This window comes from Staurois parvus, unplaced genomic scaffold, assembly GCF_062004578.1.
Source record: "Staurois parvus isolate SC_StPar_1 unplaced genomic scaffold, SC_StPar_1.0 ptg000329l, whole genome shotgun sequence".
Lineage (NCBI taxonomy): Eukaryota > Metazoa > Chordata > Amphibia > Anura > Ranidae > Staurois > Staurois parvus.
The window spans coordinates 343,724-364,655 of NW_028318125.1; the positions used below are offsets into that span (position 1 = coordinate 343,724).

The window sequence follows — 20,932 nt, forward strand, 5'->3', positions numbered from 1 at the left end:
TCTTGCCCAAGCTGCCATTTCATTTGGGGCTGTCATTTTAGTTTTAAAATTATAATGTAAAGCTGTCCAAGCACAAATATCATATGTCCCTTGGATTGGTATGGGGTAGTCTGTGATCTGTGTTAGTTTGCACCATTTCTTTAAAAATTTTACTACCCACTTGCCATAACGGTTTATTAACTCTTGGCAAGGAGTCAAAGGGGGTCCCTTTACTTTAGTGCCTCCCCCCAATTGATTTTCCATTTTCAGGAATCTCTGGGTACTTCTATATATCCCTTTTCCTCTTCAGAATTGAGAAGGCCAAGGCTTCTCCTTATTTTATACCACACTCTCCTCTCAGAAAGAGTCTAATTTCCTGCCCCCAGGACAGAACCCTCAATTCTCTTGCACCTTCTTCCCCTCACAAAGAAGGCACTCTTTCACCCCTGGATGGTGAACAAAAAGGGCTGGTTATTTAGGTTACTTGGACCAACCACCAAGTGATTTATACTTCCAGAAACCCACTCCTCCCCTGCTGCTACCTCTTACTTGGGGTAGTCTTATGCACCCACAGTCACCCTCTCTAGTGCACTGTGACTTTCACTCAGAATAGGGAGGTATGTCTATCTTATTTCTAGATGCTATTACTATTTACTCCCCTTCTACCCCTTGGTGCAAACTCACTCTTTTTGCTCACAAAAGGAACCTCAGATCACAGACAATAAAACCCCTTTGCCTATCTCTCCAAATTTTTAACCCCAGAATGAAAACAAATACAATAACATATAAAAATGCATCAATTATAACCCCCAATCTATCACACATATCATGGGCTACTATGGGATAGCAACTCTGGGTCAAATTGGATGGATTCATTGACAATACTTTGCTACCTCATATATTCTCCAGTCTTCCCATCAGTGACTTGATCAGGGTCACAAACTGGAGGTGGAGTTAATTGTTGCTTATATACAAAAATTGTCAATAGAATCCAAGCAATTGCTCCCCACACAATTATTAAAACTTTGAAGACATACAAAGGAGTATGGCATTTATTCAATGTATTATTCATTTAAATATTCTACTTACTTTCCCTGTTGATAAAACAAAGTTACAGTTCTTTTATTTACTAAAGTTTAGCACATTGCAAAGTGTTATTATCGCATAGATTAGTACATTCCAAGCTGCCAAGGTCTCCGTATCAGCACAGCCAGTTTCCTAGCTTCCACCCAGCAATAAACCGGGTCTGCCCAATGAAAGACACTTGGTTTTGTGGTTAGTTTAATGTTAACATTTAGGGAAACAAAGTTATGAAACCTTAGGTCATAGATAGGTATACAGAAAAGGACAGGAAACGGCAAAGGATTCCAAGCTAGTTTAGCTTAGATCCGCCGCAATACACTGACTGGTTTTATTAATCTCCTTGGCGGTATGATTCTTTCCGATTTTTTGTGCTGAAAGCGGTACCATTTTTTTTGCATTGAAATATGTAGTTTTTTATTGTAGGCTGTAATTTTTAGGAATAACTCACTGAAATCTGTACGAACAAGAGTCTATTAAACATTCCGGATATGATAAAATTTGAAACACAAAATCATAAATTATAATTTAATAAATAATCATAAAAAATAATAATATAATAATAAATTTAATTCAATAATATAATCAAACCAAAAACACTGAAATTTGAAATACAGAGGCAAATTCTCACATCGCTGAGCAAAGTCGCAAAATCGTTTTCAGTGTCTGATGACGAATTTCCACACGAATCATTATCACTCAATTCTGCAAGTGGTTCTGATTTACTATCGCTGCTCTAAAACCGCTTTTGACGTAAAGGGATGCTTTTTGGACACCATGGACTTTTCTAAGTTTCCAGGCAGAAAGAACATTCAAAATGCAGGCAGGGCACAGGACAAAGCAGTAGGGACAAAATATATGTGAAATGCATTGAAACAGCAATGACAGCAAAAATGAAATTTTTAAAAAATGTTAAATTTCCCGCCGGTTCCGGTGCCCGTACGTACCAACGTCACAGGGACCGGAACACAGAAGCCGGATGCCGGCATCGGCCGGAGGAGATGGCCGGGGACGCTGCAGGGGACACATCGTGGGAACGAAGGACAAGGTAAGTGCTGCAGGGAGACCCAGAGCAGCGCCGCATGGTAAGCCCGAGTGTAGCTCGGGGTTACCGCTTTTGGTATAGAAATTTTAGCCCGAGCTACACTCGGAAATACCGCTAAGGAGGTTAATGTCCTTGCCTCAGTGGCGCTTGGCACTTTCTTTATGCTTCATAGTCTGAATGATTAATTTGAATTGGTGCCTGTCGGTCACTTGAGGTGGTTTGCTACAACCAGGAGACACTAAAGTGCGTAACTTTGAGCTCCCCCAGGAGTACTCAGATCACCTTCCATTTTCTTTGAAATTTTACCCGAAATATATCAGGTCAGAAGGTGTCTAAAATCAGTGTAAAAATGAAAGGAAAATTTAATTTTGACAGTAAAGAAGGCTGAGACAGTGAAAGGAATAAGGACTGACAATTTGAGAGCGAATTTTTTATTACTCTGCGTTCTATATATTTATATGTTTATGTATCTTTATCTCTCTCTCAAGTGCTCAGTAAGGGGGTTGCTTACCTCAACCACAGCTTACCCACAATTACTCACACACTCATAGCCCCTCCCTTGCAGTCACCAGCTGAAATAGCGATGACCTTTTTTCTGCCCGTAAAGGCGTATAATCCCTGCTAATTCAGAGACTATACCTGGAACCCATTCACACTCAGCAAAGTTAAAGAATAGCAGCAAAACAAAAAGACAAAACAAGACAAACAAAAGATAATTAATTACAATACTATAAACATTCTAGTTTGGGTTCTTTTAAACATGCGTTTAGCAAATGGATTACTTGCATCCTCTGCATTTCTCAAGCACAGACAAGTTTTTTATGTGAGAAATGAGCTCACCTGTCAGGCCTTGCTTGTCTGTAGTTGAGATGTGTATAGGCTGCAGTGATCCCGGCTTCAGCAATGTCAGTGGGTCAACGGCACCAATAATGATTAGGGATTTCACGGCTTTACGCCTGAAGTAAACAAACCTGCAGAACGAGAGTTCGAATTATATGTTTATTAGCGATAATACAATTGTATGAGAGCACCCATCCCCTGCCCATCAGATGCTCTGATTAGATATGTTACAGTCCATACTTTTATAGTGTTTTTTATGGCTTGTTGCCCACCTTTATGCTTATCAGTTACACTCCAGAATATTTGCCTATTACACTTTGGGATATCTTATTGAGACATTTTAACAAACATTCATCATTACTCTGCAGTTTTTGACAACTTACATAAACTTACATAAAATATCTTTTATACGCCTTTGATAGCAGCAGAAGCCATTTTAGCTCCAGAAGCCATCTTAGCTGCTAATGGAGTAGAATACATTCACTTAATGATATATGCTAGCAATAATAGCCATGTCTAATACAATAAACCTTAATATATATGTATTAATTAATTTAAACACTCTTATTTCATTATAATATATTACTATGATGTAGGATATAGTAAGGATCACCTTTATTCCTATACACTTCAGTCTACAGTACCATCTAGGGGTCAGGAACAAAGATGCTGATTCCTTGTCAAGGAGACCCAGGGATCTCCTCTGAAAAGTGGAATCAGCTGACACCAAAAGGGATACAAGCCTTGTGGCAAGGAGCAGAGCATCGAGCCAAAGGAGTGACGGGGCAGAAACCATTGGAGTCTCGGTTGCTGGTGTCTCCAAATAATATTGTGACATTTTCCAAGTAAGGGACACAGACCTGCCTAAACCTTCAAAGAAAGACTTAAGAAAGAACCAGAAGAAAGACCCACTCTGTGCTTTAACATTAAAGGCCCTGGAGGGTCAATGTCCAGATCTGCTGTTGATAGACTCTTTAAAAGAAGCACGTCTAGTTCACACAGAATGGGATTGGCTGTAGATACACGACAGGGTGGTCTACTGAAGGGGCCCCTTGGATGATCCTGAAGATAAATGACAACTTTATTCTAATGGGGTTTACAATGGGGGTAACAACCAATCATATTGGAAACCACCGAAACATAAGGGTCATAGTGGTCCATATAAACAAAATAATTTTTATCCTGATGATAGAAGGGAAAATTATTATGTGAATCATAATTCACAAGGCTCTTCACATAACTCTAGGAATAATCAAAGGCCAAGAAATCCCAGCTTTCAGTCTAATAGGACACCAGGTCCTCAAAACCCCAAACCCAATCATTTTTTAGGGGGGGCCAGACCCGCAAGAGAAGTACCCGCACAGAGGAAAGCGAGGAGGAAAGAGAGTCAACAGACCACAAAAAGAGAAAAATGTGAAAGCTGAGGGTATTTTTAATTTGAGTAAAGTAGAACTTACAGACGATGAACTTAATTTATTGAATAAAGGTTTAAAATATGCACCCAAGAAAAAATTGGATAAATTTGGCACATATGTGGACATTCATAGGTTCACTCGTAGACTATACCCAAAGAGGTATTTTTTAACTACGCAACCCCTGTCCAATCCTCCTATTAATGTTTTTAAACCGTCTAATTTAAGTAATGCCTCACTTTTTAACCCCCCCCGTCACAATCGCATAAACACTTTTAAAAGCATGGTCTTAAAAGATCTGGATAAGATTAAAGTTAAAAACTTATGGAATCAACATAAGATTAATCATGGGATAAAGTCATTGTTGGCTAATAAAGATCTTGTTATCAGGCCCGCTGATAAGGGAGGGGGAGTTGTTATCATGGATAAGAAAGATTACATGACTCAAGTGTTTCTCTTACTTGATGATAGGGAAACATATCAACCACTTTCTAAAAACCCTCTGTTCCCTTATAAGAAGGAATTGAAGAATATCATTAATAAGGGTTTCGATAAAGGTATAATAACCAAAAAGGAGAAAGCATATTTATGCCCAGCTGCCCCCCGGCTGTCGGTTTTATATTGCCTCCCTAAGATCCACAAAAATCCGGTGTGCCCTCCCGGAAGACCAATTATTAGTGGCATAGGATCACTGAATTCTCGTATAGGGGAATATGTGGATTGTTTTCTGCAGCCTTTGGTTAAGACAACACCTGCTTATTTACGGGACACGAAGCAGATACTTGTTGATTTAACTGATTTCAGAGTTAATGAGAAAACCTATCTGGTTACGGCAGATGTATCTGCTTTGTATAGCAACATCAGGCATAGTGATGGTATGGAGGCAGCTCAGTTCTATCTTAATACTGTATCTGATATCCCTCAACAACAAAAGGAGTTCATTTTGGAACTTCTTGATTTTGCTATGCGTAGAAATTTCTTTTGGTTCGACCATGTTTTTTATCTGCAAGTCACTGGTGTTGCTATGGGGGCTAAGTTTGCCCCCAACCTGGCCAATTTGTTTATGGCCAGGTGGGAGGAGGACTTAATATATTCCCGAGACTGGCCGCCCCTGATTTTTTATAGGCGCTACATAGATGACGTGTTCCTTTTATGGCAGGGGGATGAATCCTCACTTAAAAACTTTTTTATTACTCTTAATAATAATAGTTTGAATATTGAATTGTCCTATGTTTATGATTTTAAGGAAATCAACTTTTTAGATTTGGTTCTGATTAATGATGGCAGTAAGATTTTAACTAAAACTTATTTTAAAAATACAGATAAAAATGGGTATATACCCACAGATAGCTGCCATCATCCAACATGGTTAAGGAATATCCCGAAGGGGCAGTTTCTTAGGTTGAGGAGAAACTGTACTAGTTTAGCTGATTATCAATATCAATCATTGGTGCTCAGAAAGAGATTTACAGAAAAAGGGTATGATCCTGTTAGTCTGGATCGAACTATTCAGGAAGTTGCCTCTTTTGATAGGACAGTATTACTTACTGGGGAAAGGAGAATTAGACCAAGTAAATTTTGCCCTTTTATTACAAACTTCTCCGTACAACATAGAGAGGTCACCAAGATAATTAAGAGAAATTGGGCCATTCTTAAAGGTGACCCTATATTGGGTGAGGCATTACCAGAGTTTCCTGAAATTACCTTTAGAAGGGCACCCCCTCTTAGGCTTACAGTGGCCCCCAATGTGGTAGATCCACCAAAGAGGTTGTCATCTTCCTTCGGGCTTAAAGGGTTTTACCCATGTAACAGGTGCATTGCCTGTAGACACAATGGCATACATAAAACTAAGGTGGGGGATTTTGCATCTAGTTTCACGGGTAAATGCTATGTTATCAATCCAGTGATTACTTGTAATACTACTCATGTAGTGTACCTTCTTCAGTGTTCATGTAATCTTCAGTATGTGGGTAGGACTACAAGACGCCTTAGAGATCGCTTGAGAGAGCATTTTAATAATATCAAAAAAGGTTTTAAATATCACTCACTATCCAAGCATTTTAGGGACCATCATGCTAGGGACCCTTCATCATTAAGATTCACTGCCATTGATGTGATTGCTCAGCAGTGGAGGGGGGGGACACAAAAGGAGAGCAGTGTCCCAGCTCGAAACTAAGTGGATTGTGGAGCTCAAATCCTTACAACCTCAGGGTCTGAATGTAGACCTAGATATTAATTCCTTTATTGATAATAGTTGATTTCTTTTTAGTCAATCATGGCCTTTGTTTAGTCAATCATACTTTGAAAATTTATATAATTTTTACCATTATTATGTCTTATCTATTTGATGCCAATTTATCCATTTATGTATATTCATCTGTGCCCTGATAGTTTGAGCAAGGGGGATATTAGGATTTTTATTTTATTTCTTTTTATTCCATTTATTTTATCCATTTCCTATGTGGCCCATTCATGAACAGTATGGGGCAATACATTTTTTTAAATTTTTTTTATATAATATTTATATTAAATTTCTTATGTATATTGGTTTACACTAATATATATTCCCATTGATTATTAATGTACTGGGTTGTATGTCATTTGACTGGCGGATATGCCGGTTTATTTGCTTCATTCATTTTAATTTTATTATAATGGAATAGGAGTTATATGTCCACTAATTGTTTTATTCTTTTATCCATTTGAGATATATCTGTTGTTGGTTTGAGTTTATTATTTCACTTCCAGGTACCAATTGGACATTATCAGCTATTATTAATATTTTTTATATGGACATTTTTTAGTATTTTGTATTGTGGTTTCATTGAAATGTAATACATTATGATTTTATTTATATTTATGGTTATAGGCTCCTTTTGGGGGGTTCTGTATCCATGAGGTACCCCATTGTGCTGTGGTTTGATGGGATGTCTTTGGACTACAGTATAATGGTGGATCGTATTATTAATTATTTTATTGGGTTAAGGTTTGTGGTCCCTTTAAGAGTACTACACCATTTGTTACCATTCCATATAATTCCTTATATATTTATTTTCTAAATTTGATTATTTTAGGATAACGTAGGGGCGCTGTAGTTGCTATGGAAATTGGGCTTCCTTTTCGGTTTGCCTCTTTGCCTGTTTCTGCCCGCCCACCCGTGGGGGGATTTGCTATTATAATTCTCGTCACTATTAGTGACGTTCGTGCATGTGCCTACGCATGCGCAGTGTGGTCTTCCTCGCGTAGCTTCGCCCACCTATCTGTGGGCGGGTGTGTGTGTATTGAAGCTTCGTCATTATTCATGATGTGCCTGCGCATGCGTCTACGCATGCGCGATGTGGTCCGGTGATGTTTGACGGGTGACGTCACCCGCGCATGCGCTATTGATTCGAGCGGCGCGAGGTGCTCATTGCGCATGCGTGACCGCGGTACTTTTAAATACTGGCATCCTTGGGATAGGATTCACCCCTTTGACAACGAGCGTGGCTCGAAACATGTTAGGGGATCCACCCAACAGACGCCATTAGATCACCAGGGAGCCACTAATCACCAGGGAACCTCTTCGTTTGACCTGGGCATTGTTTTCCATTTTGTGAGTTCCTTTATTTATTATTTTGCTGTTTTACCCAATAAAGACATACTTCACCATTATTGCCATTTTGCTCTGGCTCGTTATTTACGAGCCACATCAAGGTGGAGCGATCCAGAGAAGTATTATTGGGAGAGGACTTCGTTGGACCTGCCGGCGTAACCAGAGAGGTTTGGAGAGGTTTTCCACCATTCCTGGGAGTCTTACATGGTGACCAGATGCTGTCCTATTTGCTGACCAGGCCCTGATGTCCATCATTATACATACAACGTTCTGTTTGTATGTCTTTGTGGTAAGTGCAATAATTTACCGGATCCGTCCACAAGCCTGATTGGATTTTAATATATCCGTTTCCACTGTGACATTTGTTTATTTTTCATCTTGGTCTATATGGAATTATTTAAAGTTTGATTGATGGTTTCACCGTCTTATCCAATTACTGTCGCTTTAGTTATTTGGATGTTTGTTACATTATTTAGCGCTGCATACCATTTTTATATTTTCTTTTTTGGTGTTGAGGATTGCCTTGTGTGCTAGCTGCTATTTTGAGGTTTGCGCTCACTTACCCTAATTTTGATATATAAATGACAACTGTTTTTGCCAGAAAAGCATTGAGAGACTGTATTGCCTGTCCTGAATGATCATCATTGTCAGGGAAATGTCCTGGTGGTGACCTACTACTTCACCCAGAATGCCCAGGCATACCCAGCCACAGACTAGCAAGCGTTTACTGTGGCCAAAGTTCTGGTAGAGAAGTTCTTCATTTGCTATGGCCTGCCTCAATGTATTCTCTCTGACCAAGGGAGAGACTTTGAAAGTATATTCATTAAAAGACTGTAAGACCTATTAGGCATTTAGAAGTCCAAAACAACTCCCTTACTACCCCCAAGGAGACCCAGAGCCAGAACGATTCAATCACACTTTATCAGATATGCTTGGGATGCTCCCTAAAGAGAAGAATAAGCAATAGAGCCGGCATATTTCAGCAGTCGTTCATGCATATAACAGCACAGAAACCAATGGCACAGGGTAATCCCTCTATATGGTCATGTTTGGGAGGGAGGCCCAACTGCTAGTTGACCTAGTATTTGGCACATCCTCTGACAAAACTCTGATAACATCCCATAGAGGATATGTGGACCATTTAACCACTTGCCTACTGGGCACTTCTACCCCCTTCTTGCCCAGACCAATTTTCAGCTTTCAGCGCTGTTGCACTTTGAATGACAATTGCGCGATCATGCAACATTGTACCCATATTAAATTTTTATCATTTTTTTTCACACAAATAGAGCTTTCTTTTGGTGGTACTTAATCACCACTGGGTGTTTTATTTTTTACCATATAAACAAAAAAGGAGCAAAAATTTTGAAAAAAAAAGTTTTTCTTTATTTCTATTATAAAATTTTGCAAACAGGTAATTTTTCTCCTTTACTGATGTGCGTTGATGAGGCTGCACCGATAGGCAACACTGATGGGCACTGATGAGGTGGCACGGATAGACAGCATTGATAGGCAGCACTATTGATGTTGCACTGGTAGGTGGCAATGCTGGGCACTGATGGGCAGCACTGATAGGTGACATTGATGGGCACTGATGCGTGGCACTGCTGGGCACTGATGGGCACATGTGGGTGGCACTGATGGGCACAGGTGGGTGGCACAGGTGGTGAGGCACTGTTGGGCACGAATAATCAGTGCTGATTCCCTTCGCTGACAATTGCCGGTTCTCGGCAGTACTTTCCTCACGCTATGACAGTGTGAGGAAAGTGCAGCCGATAACTGGCAACTGTATTTACCTGGTGATCAGCTGTGTCATTGGACAAAGTAAGGGTGTAGGACCTACAACCCAATTATAGAGTGCTGATGAGGAACCTGGGTGTCCCTAGGAAGCATAAGCTTGCTGACTGATGGCAGTCCCAACCCTATGTCATTTGTGAGCAGTTGCCTGTATTGCTGGTATACCAGATTTTCCCAGTAGGAAGAATGGGTCTATTAAAGACTTTGCACCCTAATCACCTATTGCCACTAGCAGAAGCAGTCTATGTGTCTCAACAGCCAGATTCACAGCCTATCCAAACTGCATCTCAGAGATCACACCTAGTGACCAGGTATCAATCTTTTCCACCAGATGCAGATGAAGGGGAACGCAGTGAGCAGTGAGGAGGTAGATGTTTACTTGAACTGATTGTGGCCATGTATGCTCTCAGAGACTGCCACTCCTACCAAGCAGCTCCTGTGGGGATAACACTACAGATAGACGCCAGACTGTGCTTGTAAATGGGGTTTATTCGGAACAGAGACCCATCACTAGTGGTGTACCACAGTGCTCTGTACTAGGTCCTGTTCTATTTAATCTATATATAAGTGATATAACTAAAGGATTGGCGGTTAAGGTATGTCTTTTTACTGATGACACAAAGGTACACAATAGAGTTGATATCCCTGGAGCTGTCTGTAATATGGAACATAATTTGGCTTTGCTGTAAGATTGATCAAATCAGTGAAAATTGCTGCTCAGTCTTTCTTAATGTAAAATAAAAACCTAGGGAAAAAATAATTCCTTGACAGACTACAATATTGATGGTACAGTATTGGCCAGCACAACAGAGGAAACATATTTTGGAGTACTTATTTCAGATGACTGCAAAATGAGTCTGTGCAGTTGAAAAAGCAAATAGAATTCTAGGCTGCATCACTAGAGGAGTCACCAGCAGAAGGAAGGAGGTCCTGATTCCCCTATATAGATCTTTAGTTAGACCTTATTTGGAATATTGGGGTTTATTTACTAAAGCTGGAGAGTGCAAAATCAGGCTCACTTCTGCATGGAAACCAATTAGTTTCTAACCACAGCTTGCTCAATTAAGCTTTGACAATAAAACCTGGAACCTAATCAGATTTCTATGCAGAAGTGAACCCGATTTTGCATTCTCCAGCTTTAGTAAATGAAACCCGAATATGTCCATGTAAGGGTATTCCTGTGAGACGGCTGGTGAATAGATGTGCGCATGTGCACAGAAATGCACAATCACGCACACGCACGGTGAAGATTGGTGCCAGACGGACTATTTAAAAGGTGACTTTGCCTGTGCTGAGTGCTGACTGGTCTTCAGCTGTTCCCTGTTTCCTGCTTGTTCCTGTGTGTGATTTCCTTGTTGCTGACCCAGCTTGTTCCTGACCTGACTCTTATTACTCCCCTGCTTAATACTGGTTCCTGACTTTGGCTCTGCTCCTGACTTTGGCTTGCTTATGATTTGGTACCTTGCTGTCCGCCCGTTGATGACCCTGGCTATTCCTTTGACACCGCTCCTGTCTCCCATCCCTGCTTCCTGCCTTGCTCTGGTGCACACCTGGCGATCTACCATACCAGCTCTGCATATTACTACGGTGCCTGAGTCAGAGGTTCATCAGCCTTCCAAATACTCCAACTACAAGAGCTGCAAACAATATCTGCTGGCGCTCTTGTCCCCCGGTCCCTAGACACCTTCTGTTCCACTTCCAGTGGGGTCAGGGCTAGTGACACAAGTGAGGCCGACCTCGTCATTTCAGGCTCCAATGAGGTACGTGACAGTAAAGTTCTGTAGACCTCACTTACAAAAAGATATTGATAAGTTAGAACAGGTCCAGAGACAGGCAACACAAATGTCAAAAGGTCTGAGGGATAAAACAAATCAGGAGAGTCTTCAGGAACTTAACATGTAGTCTGGAGGAAAGAAGAAAAAAAGATGACTGAAACCTTTAAATACATCAAGGGTGTGAATAAAGTTTAGGAGGGTGGTATTTTCAATATAGAGCCAAGATCAAGAACAAGGGGACAAGACCTCAAACTACCAGGTGTAAAGTTCAAAACAAATATTTGAAAGTATTATTTTACCGAAAGAGAAGTTGATGCTTGGAATAGACTTCCAGCACAGGTAGTGAATCAGTCAACAGTAAGCGGATTCAAACATGACTGGGACAAACATAAATCTATACTATAGACAAAAAAGTAAAAAGAAATATATATCTATAAATATAAAAAATGGGGCAGATTTGATGGACGACTTAGACATTTTTGTACCATCACTCTTTTATGTTTCTATGATTCTTTACTGGAGACTTCCCTTCTTCTGTCTCATGTCAGCAGTCAATGCATATGCACAGGGTACTTTGGCTAAAGTGCTGACTGGCCAAATGAACCTGCAGGAAGTGCTGTTGCTCGGCATACCCTTTGAGGGACAGTGTCTTTTTGGAATTTATCTTTGCCTTCTCAAAAGCACCCCTTTCATTTCTGATTGTCCTGATCTCAACATTGAGGCCTGACTACTTATCCACCTGTAAAGTCTGGCACTCTAAGTTAATGCTAAGTCAGAGACCTCCTCAGCATTAAGGTTCATCTCCACATTCCAGAATGGGGGAATACCTGTTTTACTTGCAGACCCTTGGCACAAGATATCTTATATACCATATGACTGGCTGCAGGAGGTGGTGTCTCAGGTTTATAAAAACTGGAACTTTAATCCTTACTTCCCTCAGTTTTTGGCTTCTAATTTTCCAGTGTCCTTTCACCACTTTGTTTACCTTTACCGGGCCCTTTCCAGGTTCCTAGACCAAGGTGTTATTGCCCAGTCCCTGCAGAACACTTTCAGGGATTTTATTTCAACCTTTTTACAGTTCCCAAGACCAATGGGGCACTCAACCTTTATTGTACCTTAAAGCTCTAAATGTCTTCATTTGATCTCAGAATGGATTCATGAGGTCACACATTTCTTCTCTACACCTTTCTTGCTCACTACCATTATCTACAGACCTTTCATTATCAGTTTGTGGTTCTCCCTCATGTCTTTTCCTCTGTATCTAAGGTGTTGATCATTGTGTTGATCCCTTTCCTGGCTTTCCTGTGCTGCTGGGGTATTTTGGTGCAGTGCTTATTGGATGATTTCTGTCTGTGAAAACAATAGGCAGGGGTTCTGGGGACAACATCTCAGTGATTTTCTAGACACTTCAGCGGTTCAATCACTGACATCATTTGAAGTGGCTAGTCCTAGTCCTTGTTACACACTGGACACATATTTTCCTTCTTCAGGAGGAGCTTCAGACACTTTTGTCTTATGTTTGTCTACTCTAGTCATGAAACATTTGGACTCTGCTTCATATTTGGAGTCTTGAGTTTGATTTATTAAAGGTGACTTCAATAACTGTAATAAACTGCTTACTCTAATTTAAGGGTCCTGCACGCACCCATGATACTGTTAGAGAAGTTAAAATGTGGAACTCCCTTCCTTAGGCAGTGATACTAGTTGAGAGTGTCGATAACGTCAAACACTTTCAGATGTCTTCCCCTGGAAGAATATACTCTATAGGCTATGGGAATCTTTAGAGAATAAAAATCTCAACACCATGCACACAAACACACACAGGTTGAAATGGATGGACTGGAGTCTTTTTTTTCAACCTGATAAACTATGTAACTATGGTGACTTCCTTTGAAACTGTCCCATTTGCCCAGTTCCATTACAGGAACCTACAACATGACTTCCTCACATATTTTCACTACAGGAATTAGGTAAAATGCTGAGAAAGTAATCTTGGGGCATGCTTAAGGGGGTGAGAGGAGGGTTTGGGAGTAAACTTGGGTAATGCTTGGACAAACACATACCAAGTTAAAGTCACATCCTGAGATTTTATGCAGGTAATATAACAATGATCAACTTTCTTAAAACTGTAATCATCATTCTAAGGCAAAATTTGTCATGTTTATGTGTATGATCATTATTAGGATAATTATTATTATTATGATCTAGACCTAATATTGCTGGAGGTGATCCATCCTAATGGCCAAATCTTGACAGCTTTTGCAATTATGTTAAGTTGAGTTAAACAGCAAAATTGTTGCATTTGAAAACACTTTCATACATTTAGTGCAGACTGCTCATGAGAAATAATGAAATAGTGTTAATAGTAAATGTCTATATTAATCCATGTTCCTCATCTTGTTTTGTTATTTGTGCATCCACAGGCCAAAGAAAGTATAGACCAACTAGTTTATTTGTGCCAAACTGACAAGGATGAAGTTAAAGAGGCTGCCAAACATAGTCTAATGCTACTTGGTAAGTATATGATATGGAAAATATTTTAGAAAATGGTGTTATAACATTCAGTAGCATAATATGCTGACTGTCAAACCTTATAAATGTCCATACATTAGAAAAAAATATCAAGCATCTGTATACCTGCTCATTATAAGAATAGCAATAAGTATAATCAGAAAAAATCTCAGAAACATTACTATCAATAGAAAAAAAATAGTTTAATGAAGTAATTTAAAAGCAATTAAATTAGAGGACATTTTAAAAAATACATAAATGCACATTGTAATATTCAATGGTGCCATCCACACTGTGCTCTTACATGTGTTTAGGTGCAGCCAATTTAGCTGTATTTAAAAAAAATTTATTTTGTGCGTCCAGGATCTGATTACAAACTCTAAATGTGGCTAAACATGTCTAAACCCTCTTCAAGTAGTTAAACCTGATTTAAATCAGGAACATCTAAATGCAGGAGAAATTGAACTGTGAGGCATAAAAGTTATTTACACTTCACAACTTCTGCATTTAGTCTGCATGAAACCTAATAATATGGTAAAAATATAGACAAAAACTTGAGTTAATATCTGATAATTCCTTTTTTCCAAGAATTTTCCTGTACAGTTCACATGAGGAATGGCGCCACCCACCTGCAGGAGATACAAGACTAAAAAGGGCTCCCAGGAGCCAGCACCTCAGTAATTTAAAATATGTCTACCCAAACAACTAATATTGTATAAAACACTACTTCTTGTTTGCTTTCTGTGAAAGTCCATTAGCACTTTTTGGAGATAAACTGTGTCGGTTTTGATTAGGGCAACAAATAGAAATCATAGGGCCCACAGCGCCAGCCTGACAGCTACGGCCACATTTAGTCTTTCCAGGGCCCAGGGCACTCCAGGCTCAGGGGTCCCTTATACACAGAGTTTACATTCTCAATGACAATCACACATTTTCAAAATGCATTTTGAGGTCATGTGTACACACACACGCGCAGTCCTAGGCTACCTTTCTTAAGAGTGTATAGCGTTCAATGTGTGGTTTTCTTGAGCTGCTGTTTTTAACATGTTACAATGTACCAGTCCAGAGTAATAACTTTTATAGATGATGGCAGGCAAAATATTACTTCCCAAGATACAATTGCTAAAAAATATTTTTATTTTATTTTAATATTTTATTATATATTTTTTATTATTTTATATAGTTTTTTTATATTGTTTTGTGTAATTTTGGTATAGAGGTGGCCACTTCTGTAGGGGGCCCAGGGCATTTGCCCCCTTATAAATCTGGCACTGCTGACAGCCCCCCCCCAACCCCCCACCTTTGTTTCCTTGCCACCCTATTTCACCATTATCTCACCACCACCCCTCTAGTAGAACTGTACTACCTATACACACACATTGTACACATACACACTGTATGCACCATAGTTGCCAACAGGCACGAATTGGCCAGGACAGTCACAGACTTTTTAAAGCTGTCCCCACCCGACCTTGTCCTGGCCTGTGTCCCGAAAACCAAGATGGATCACGGACAGTCAGCAGAGTAGTGCCAGTAAATTGTTTGTTTCTGTGACAGTCTGTCGCCACAACTGAATCTCAGGGCATGGATGACAGTCTTTCATGTTGGGGTGCCCACATACAGGGCTCCTCTTATTAATGTTGGCCATGCACAAGTGAACAGCTCATGTGTGCAGCCAAGGGGCATGCCCACAAGAAGACACAGAGAACTCTGGGGATAGATCCCTCCCCCTACCTCCTCCTTCAGCAGGCTTGCAGTTCAATTGTGCGGGACCCGTGGAGCTGCTAGAGGGAAACAGAGAAGAGGCAGTGGAGTGGCGGCATATATGGGTGGCCCCCCTATATACTATATTCTACATTCTATACCTTACCTGAGACCAGTAGGAGACCCCTAGAGACATTTGGTGCAGACAGTATAAGGAAGGGGTTGTGGTTAGACGATTGGACTGAGAAGGAGAAAACAAACAATCTTATACACCGAGTACTGAGCAGGGGCAGAGATGGTGAGTCTCCGCGGTTAGCGATAAAACCTGCAGGATCTGCCGTAAACGTTATGATATGTCTTTTTAAATAAATTTGTGGGTTTTAAGAAGTTTGTTGGTAATCGGAGGAGCAGGTTGGACTGTAAAGACCTATTTTTCTATAAAAAGATAGGAGGGGTTACCCGGTCCACGTCACAGAGCCTCAGAAAAAGGAGGAAATTGGTCTGGACACAGGACAAGGTGATTTAAAGCTTAGCTGGATTTCCTGGCAGCAATCTGAAAGTGAGGAAACTTCTATTGGATTTTATGTATAGAGTGGAGTAAACTTGGAAAATTAATCTGCCTTGAGTCATCAGCTGTAAAATTCCAACAGCATGAAGAGTAGATCGGCTAAAGGGGGTGGTTCCAAAACACCCCAACTAAGTTTAAATACAAGTACAATAAGAAAGTATATGTCTCCTCAAAAGAAGAGCCCAGAGGACCAATCTCCAGAGAAACAACATGAAGTAAAAGGAAGGCATAACAGGGATCAGATTAGACTGTCATTCAGAACACTGGAAGGAAATCAGATCAAAGAATCCAGAAATATAAGTGAAACAGAAAGCGGAAATAAAGAAGAGCTTGGTGCAATGGCACAAATGCCTATGAAAATGGAAATTACAGAGATGTTTTGTGGAACTAGAACACGCAATAAAGAATGAAATGGTGGTGATTTGGGTCATGTTCTAGCACAGTTTGAAGAAGTAGAGGGAAAAGTGGAGAAATATGCTCAAATAATTATGAAGCTTGAATCGCAGCTTGAACAAATACAGAGAGAAGAAAATTACCTCTCATATAATTTGGAAGATCAAGAGAATAGACAAAGAAGGAATAACTTGAGGATTCAAGGTTTTCAAGAAGCACTTCAAGGAGAAGATCTACAGGATAAAATGAGAAAAGTGTTTAATCCAATAATGGGCAGTGCATAGGACAAGGAGACACCAAGGTGTAACATCAGATTCACCAAGAGGTGTGATCTCATCACTATAAAGAAAAAGTAAATATCTTGAAGAAGCTACGTGGGATGTCATAAATATAATATAAAGAAACAAATCTGAAAATTGTTACAGATATCGCAGCAGACATTTTAGCTAGAAGAAGATCTCTGAAGATATCTGAAACCATTGCTGAACCAGATGAGAGAGAAAAATGTCCAATATAACTGGGGCTTTCTAGCGTGTCTGATTGGATGGAAAGATGGAAAATCGTCGAAATTAAGATTCCCAGAAGATTTAGAAGACTTTTGTAATAGACTGGACTTGCAGATAGTGGACATTCTAGGATGGCCCGGACAGGGTTAGGGAGAATATAATGTTGGGGAAAGAGAGGTGGCAACTAGTTTCTAAAAAGAAAACATAAAGAGAGCGATGACAAGCATTTTTTGTTTGTTTTTTTCTCTCTTCTCTCTCTCTCATCTCCCTTTGGTTATCACCCACTCCTCTCAGTTATTGTCTCCCCTTCTCCCCATGTGTTATTGATTACCTCTCTTTTGGAGGGGTTGGTGTGTGAAACAGGGGATGGAGGATAAGTATGGGAGGATGGAGGGGAGAGGTTATAGAGAATTGGAGGACCAGGTAGGAGGCTGAAGGTGAGGAAGAAAAGAAAAGGAAAAGAAAGGAATGATGGCGGTGGGAGGTTAGGAGGCCAAACATGCTACCAAATTCCAAATGACCCAAATGATGAGAACAAGGGGTTTTACTGGGTGTGTGTCTTTAGAGTCTCACCCTGGAAGAGGAATCGATAGTGGCAATAAATCACGACTGATTTCAGGGCTAGAATGGGGCCAAGGGTTTTGGAGGAACTGGAAGGGGGGAGGGAGGAGGTAAGGGAAGAGTATAAAGAGGAAATTTTGCTTCAAATAGTTTATATCTACACTACCTCAAACAGGAATATCGAGGAGAAAATAAATAGTAGAAGTAATGAATACAGTTAATTTTATAATATATAATGTGAAGGGATTGAACACCCCAACTCAAAGGCAAAAGATTCTTGGGGAAATACATCAGCACTCCAGTGAGGTGGTGTTTCTATAAGAGACACATTTATTCCAAGATACAAATATTAAGTTATACTCTAAATACTATCCAACTTGGTACTATGCTGACTCGCCTATAAAATGGGCAAAAGGAGTGACAATTGGGTTTGGGAAATATGTGGGATTCATCAAGGAGGAGGGTATGGTGGATCCTGAGGGTCGGTTCCTTTTCCTGAGAGGAAGTCTTTAGGGAGTAGAATGTACATTAGCAAATATTTATTGCCCTAATAAAAAAAACAACGGCATATTTGGAGAGTATACAAAGAAAACCTATGGATTTCAAGAGGGATAACCTGATTGTGGCAGGAGATTTTAATGTTTGCATGGATCCATGGATGGATGCGTCTTCAACCATGCAAACAGAAGGCGATAATAGTTAAAAATCTGTTAAAAAGATGTTACATCAGTGTCAATTGACAGATGCTTGGAGAGTTAAATATCCAAGAGAAACAGATTATACATTCTTCTCTTCGGCACATGGGACATATTCATGATTGGATTATATTATGATTGAATATAGACTTTTGGAGTCTCTGGTGAAATCTAACATAGAGATAATGTCTATATCTGACCATGCCCCTGTCACAAAGAGATTATGGTTGGGTGGGGAACCGGATAGAATAAATATGTGGAGAAACAGAAATAAGAGTAAAGAAGGAAATTGAGCAATACTTTTTGTCCAATGAAACAGAGGGGGTATCAGTTGCTACAGTATGGGAAGCACATAAATAATTTATCAGGGTAATTTTGATCTCGATAGGGGCAGAAAAAAAAGGAAAGGGGGAAGAAAATAAGGCTTCTAACGGAGAAACTATGTAACTTAGAGCAATCACACAAAAAGAAAATAGATACAGATATACAACAGAAGATAATTTTGAAAAGAGAAGATCTTATGGAATTAGAAACAAGGAGGATCTTGAATAGGGTCTCAAAAGAAATATATAAGTGGGGGAATAGACCACAGAAATATCTATCAAGGAAATTAAGGGACGAGAAACCGAGGAACTTTATAGAAAAAATTATAGCTGAAAATGCAGAAAGGAAACCACTGATATTGTTAATGTCTTTCAAAGGACGGAAGAAAGAAAGAGAAAGGGAAAAAGACAGATATATTTAAAGGAGGCAGGCTTACCAAGACTGGAAAAAGAAAGATTAATAGCCTTAGAAAAACTGATCTCACATGAGGAAATTAGTATAACATTGAAGAGTACAGCTGCAGAAGGAGCCCCGGACACGATGGGTATACAGTCGGTTATTATAAAAAATGTGTGTGTGTGTGTATATATATATATATATATATATATATATATATATGTGTTGGGAGAAGGAATGAAAATGCAGGAGGAATCGTTACAGGCATATATCACAATTATACCTAAAGAGGGGAAAGATGGGTCTCAATGTGTGTCACAGTCAGCTGTCAGGCTCCGAGACCAGTAGCTATAGTAGCAGAAAAGCTCCCACCAACCAGCAGGATGGTACTCAAGCAGGTCACCCTGGCAGATGATGTGTGCTCACCTGATGTGTGGGGTCTAAGCACTAACCGGTATCCTGATGGTGATGATGGGTTTTGCTGCGTGTTAGTACCAGGTCAGAGTCTTCAGGATTGCCCCACCAGGAGGTAAGCAAGCCAGGGTCCAGTAGCAGGGATAGCAGGTAGGGATCAAATAGAAGCGTAGTCAGTAAACAAGCTGAAGGTCAGTAACATGTGGTTGCAGGTTGGGATCGGGCAGAAGCGTGGACGAGGAACAAGCCAAAGGTTGTTCACGAGTAATAGCAAAAGTACGGATGGCAGAAGGAGGGACAAGAGTGAGATATTGGCTGGAGAAGGCACAATAATCTGGCAAACAGGAAGTGCAAAGACATGGCTTAAATCAGGAAGTTCAAGGGAAGAGCAAAGCGTTCAAGGTTCAGCAGAAAACAAATCAGGATTATCCAATGGATCAGGCATTCCCAGTATTCCCATTCCCAGTAGCTCAGTAAGAAGAGTTACTGACAGACACAGCAGTCCCGGGTTCAATTCCAGGCCCTAGTTGTAGACCGATCTCACTATTAAACATAGGCTCAAAATGATAAGCTAGAGTACTAGCAACTAGGATGAAAGAGCTGATGCTGGTCTGGATACACTTAGATCAAATGGGATTCATTTCTGGCAGAGAAGGAAGAGAAATAGGATTGAGAACATTGCTCCTCCTGCGAAAAAGAAGGAAAGAGAAGTTTCTGACTGTCATCTTATCAATTGATGCTGAAAAAGCTTCTGATAGGGTTGATTGGGGTTTCACGATTAGTGGCAATAGGAATTGGGCCAAAATGTTATGTTGGATAAAAAAAATATATAGTAGCCCATCAGCAGCGGTGAAGGTTAACGGGTCCCTATCACAGTTCTTTAAAATGTATAATGGAACAAGGCAGGGATGCCTACTTTCTCCCTTGCTGTTCGTAACATCTTTAGAACCATTATTAGCGACAATACAAAAAAGTGTAGATATAAAGGGAATTTGGATGGGTGATGTAGAGCATAAGGTCACTGCATATGCTGATGCTATACCGTTCTATATCAAAAATCCAAGATTAACGCTTCCCAACTTAATGAGGTTAAACCACTATGGAGAATTATCAAATCTGAAAATGAATTCCTCCAAGTCAGAGATATTAAATATTAATATACCAAAGACAGAGAAACAGAACTTACAATCAGATTTCCCCTTCACATAGAAAGAAAAAGAATTAAAATAACTGGAAATAAAGTTAACTCCGTCAATAAACAACTTATATCAGCTAAATTATATTCCATTAATAAATTAGATAAAGGAACATTTGTATAGAATGTCTATCAGACAGCTGTC

General features: G+C 39.9%; 1 protein-coding gene across 5 annotated transcripts in view; it reads left to right on the forward strand.

Moving 5' to 3' along the window:
* Positions 1-20,932, forward strand: part of LOC149457274 (rho family-interacting cell polarization regulator 1-like) — a 423,950-nt gene that overhangs the window by 272,289 nt on the left and 130,729 nt on the right. For all 5 annotated transcript variants that reach the window (XM_089683950.1, XM_089683951.1, XM_089683953.1 and 2 more), the window contains one exon: positions 13,944-14,034. Coding sequence is in view for 2 of the 5 variants with exons in the window: in XM_089683953.1 (XP_089540079.1) it covers positions 13,944-14,034 (91 nt within the window). In the remaining 3 variants the exon portion in view is untranslated. The remainder of the gene's footprint in view (positions 1-13,943; positions 14,035-20,932) is intronic.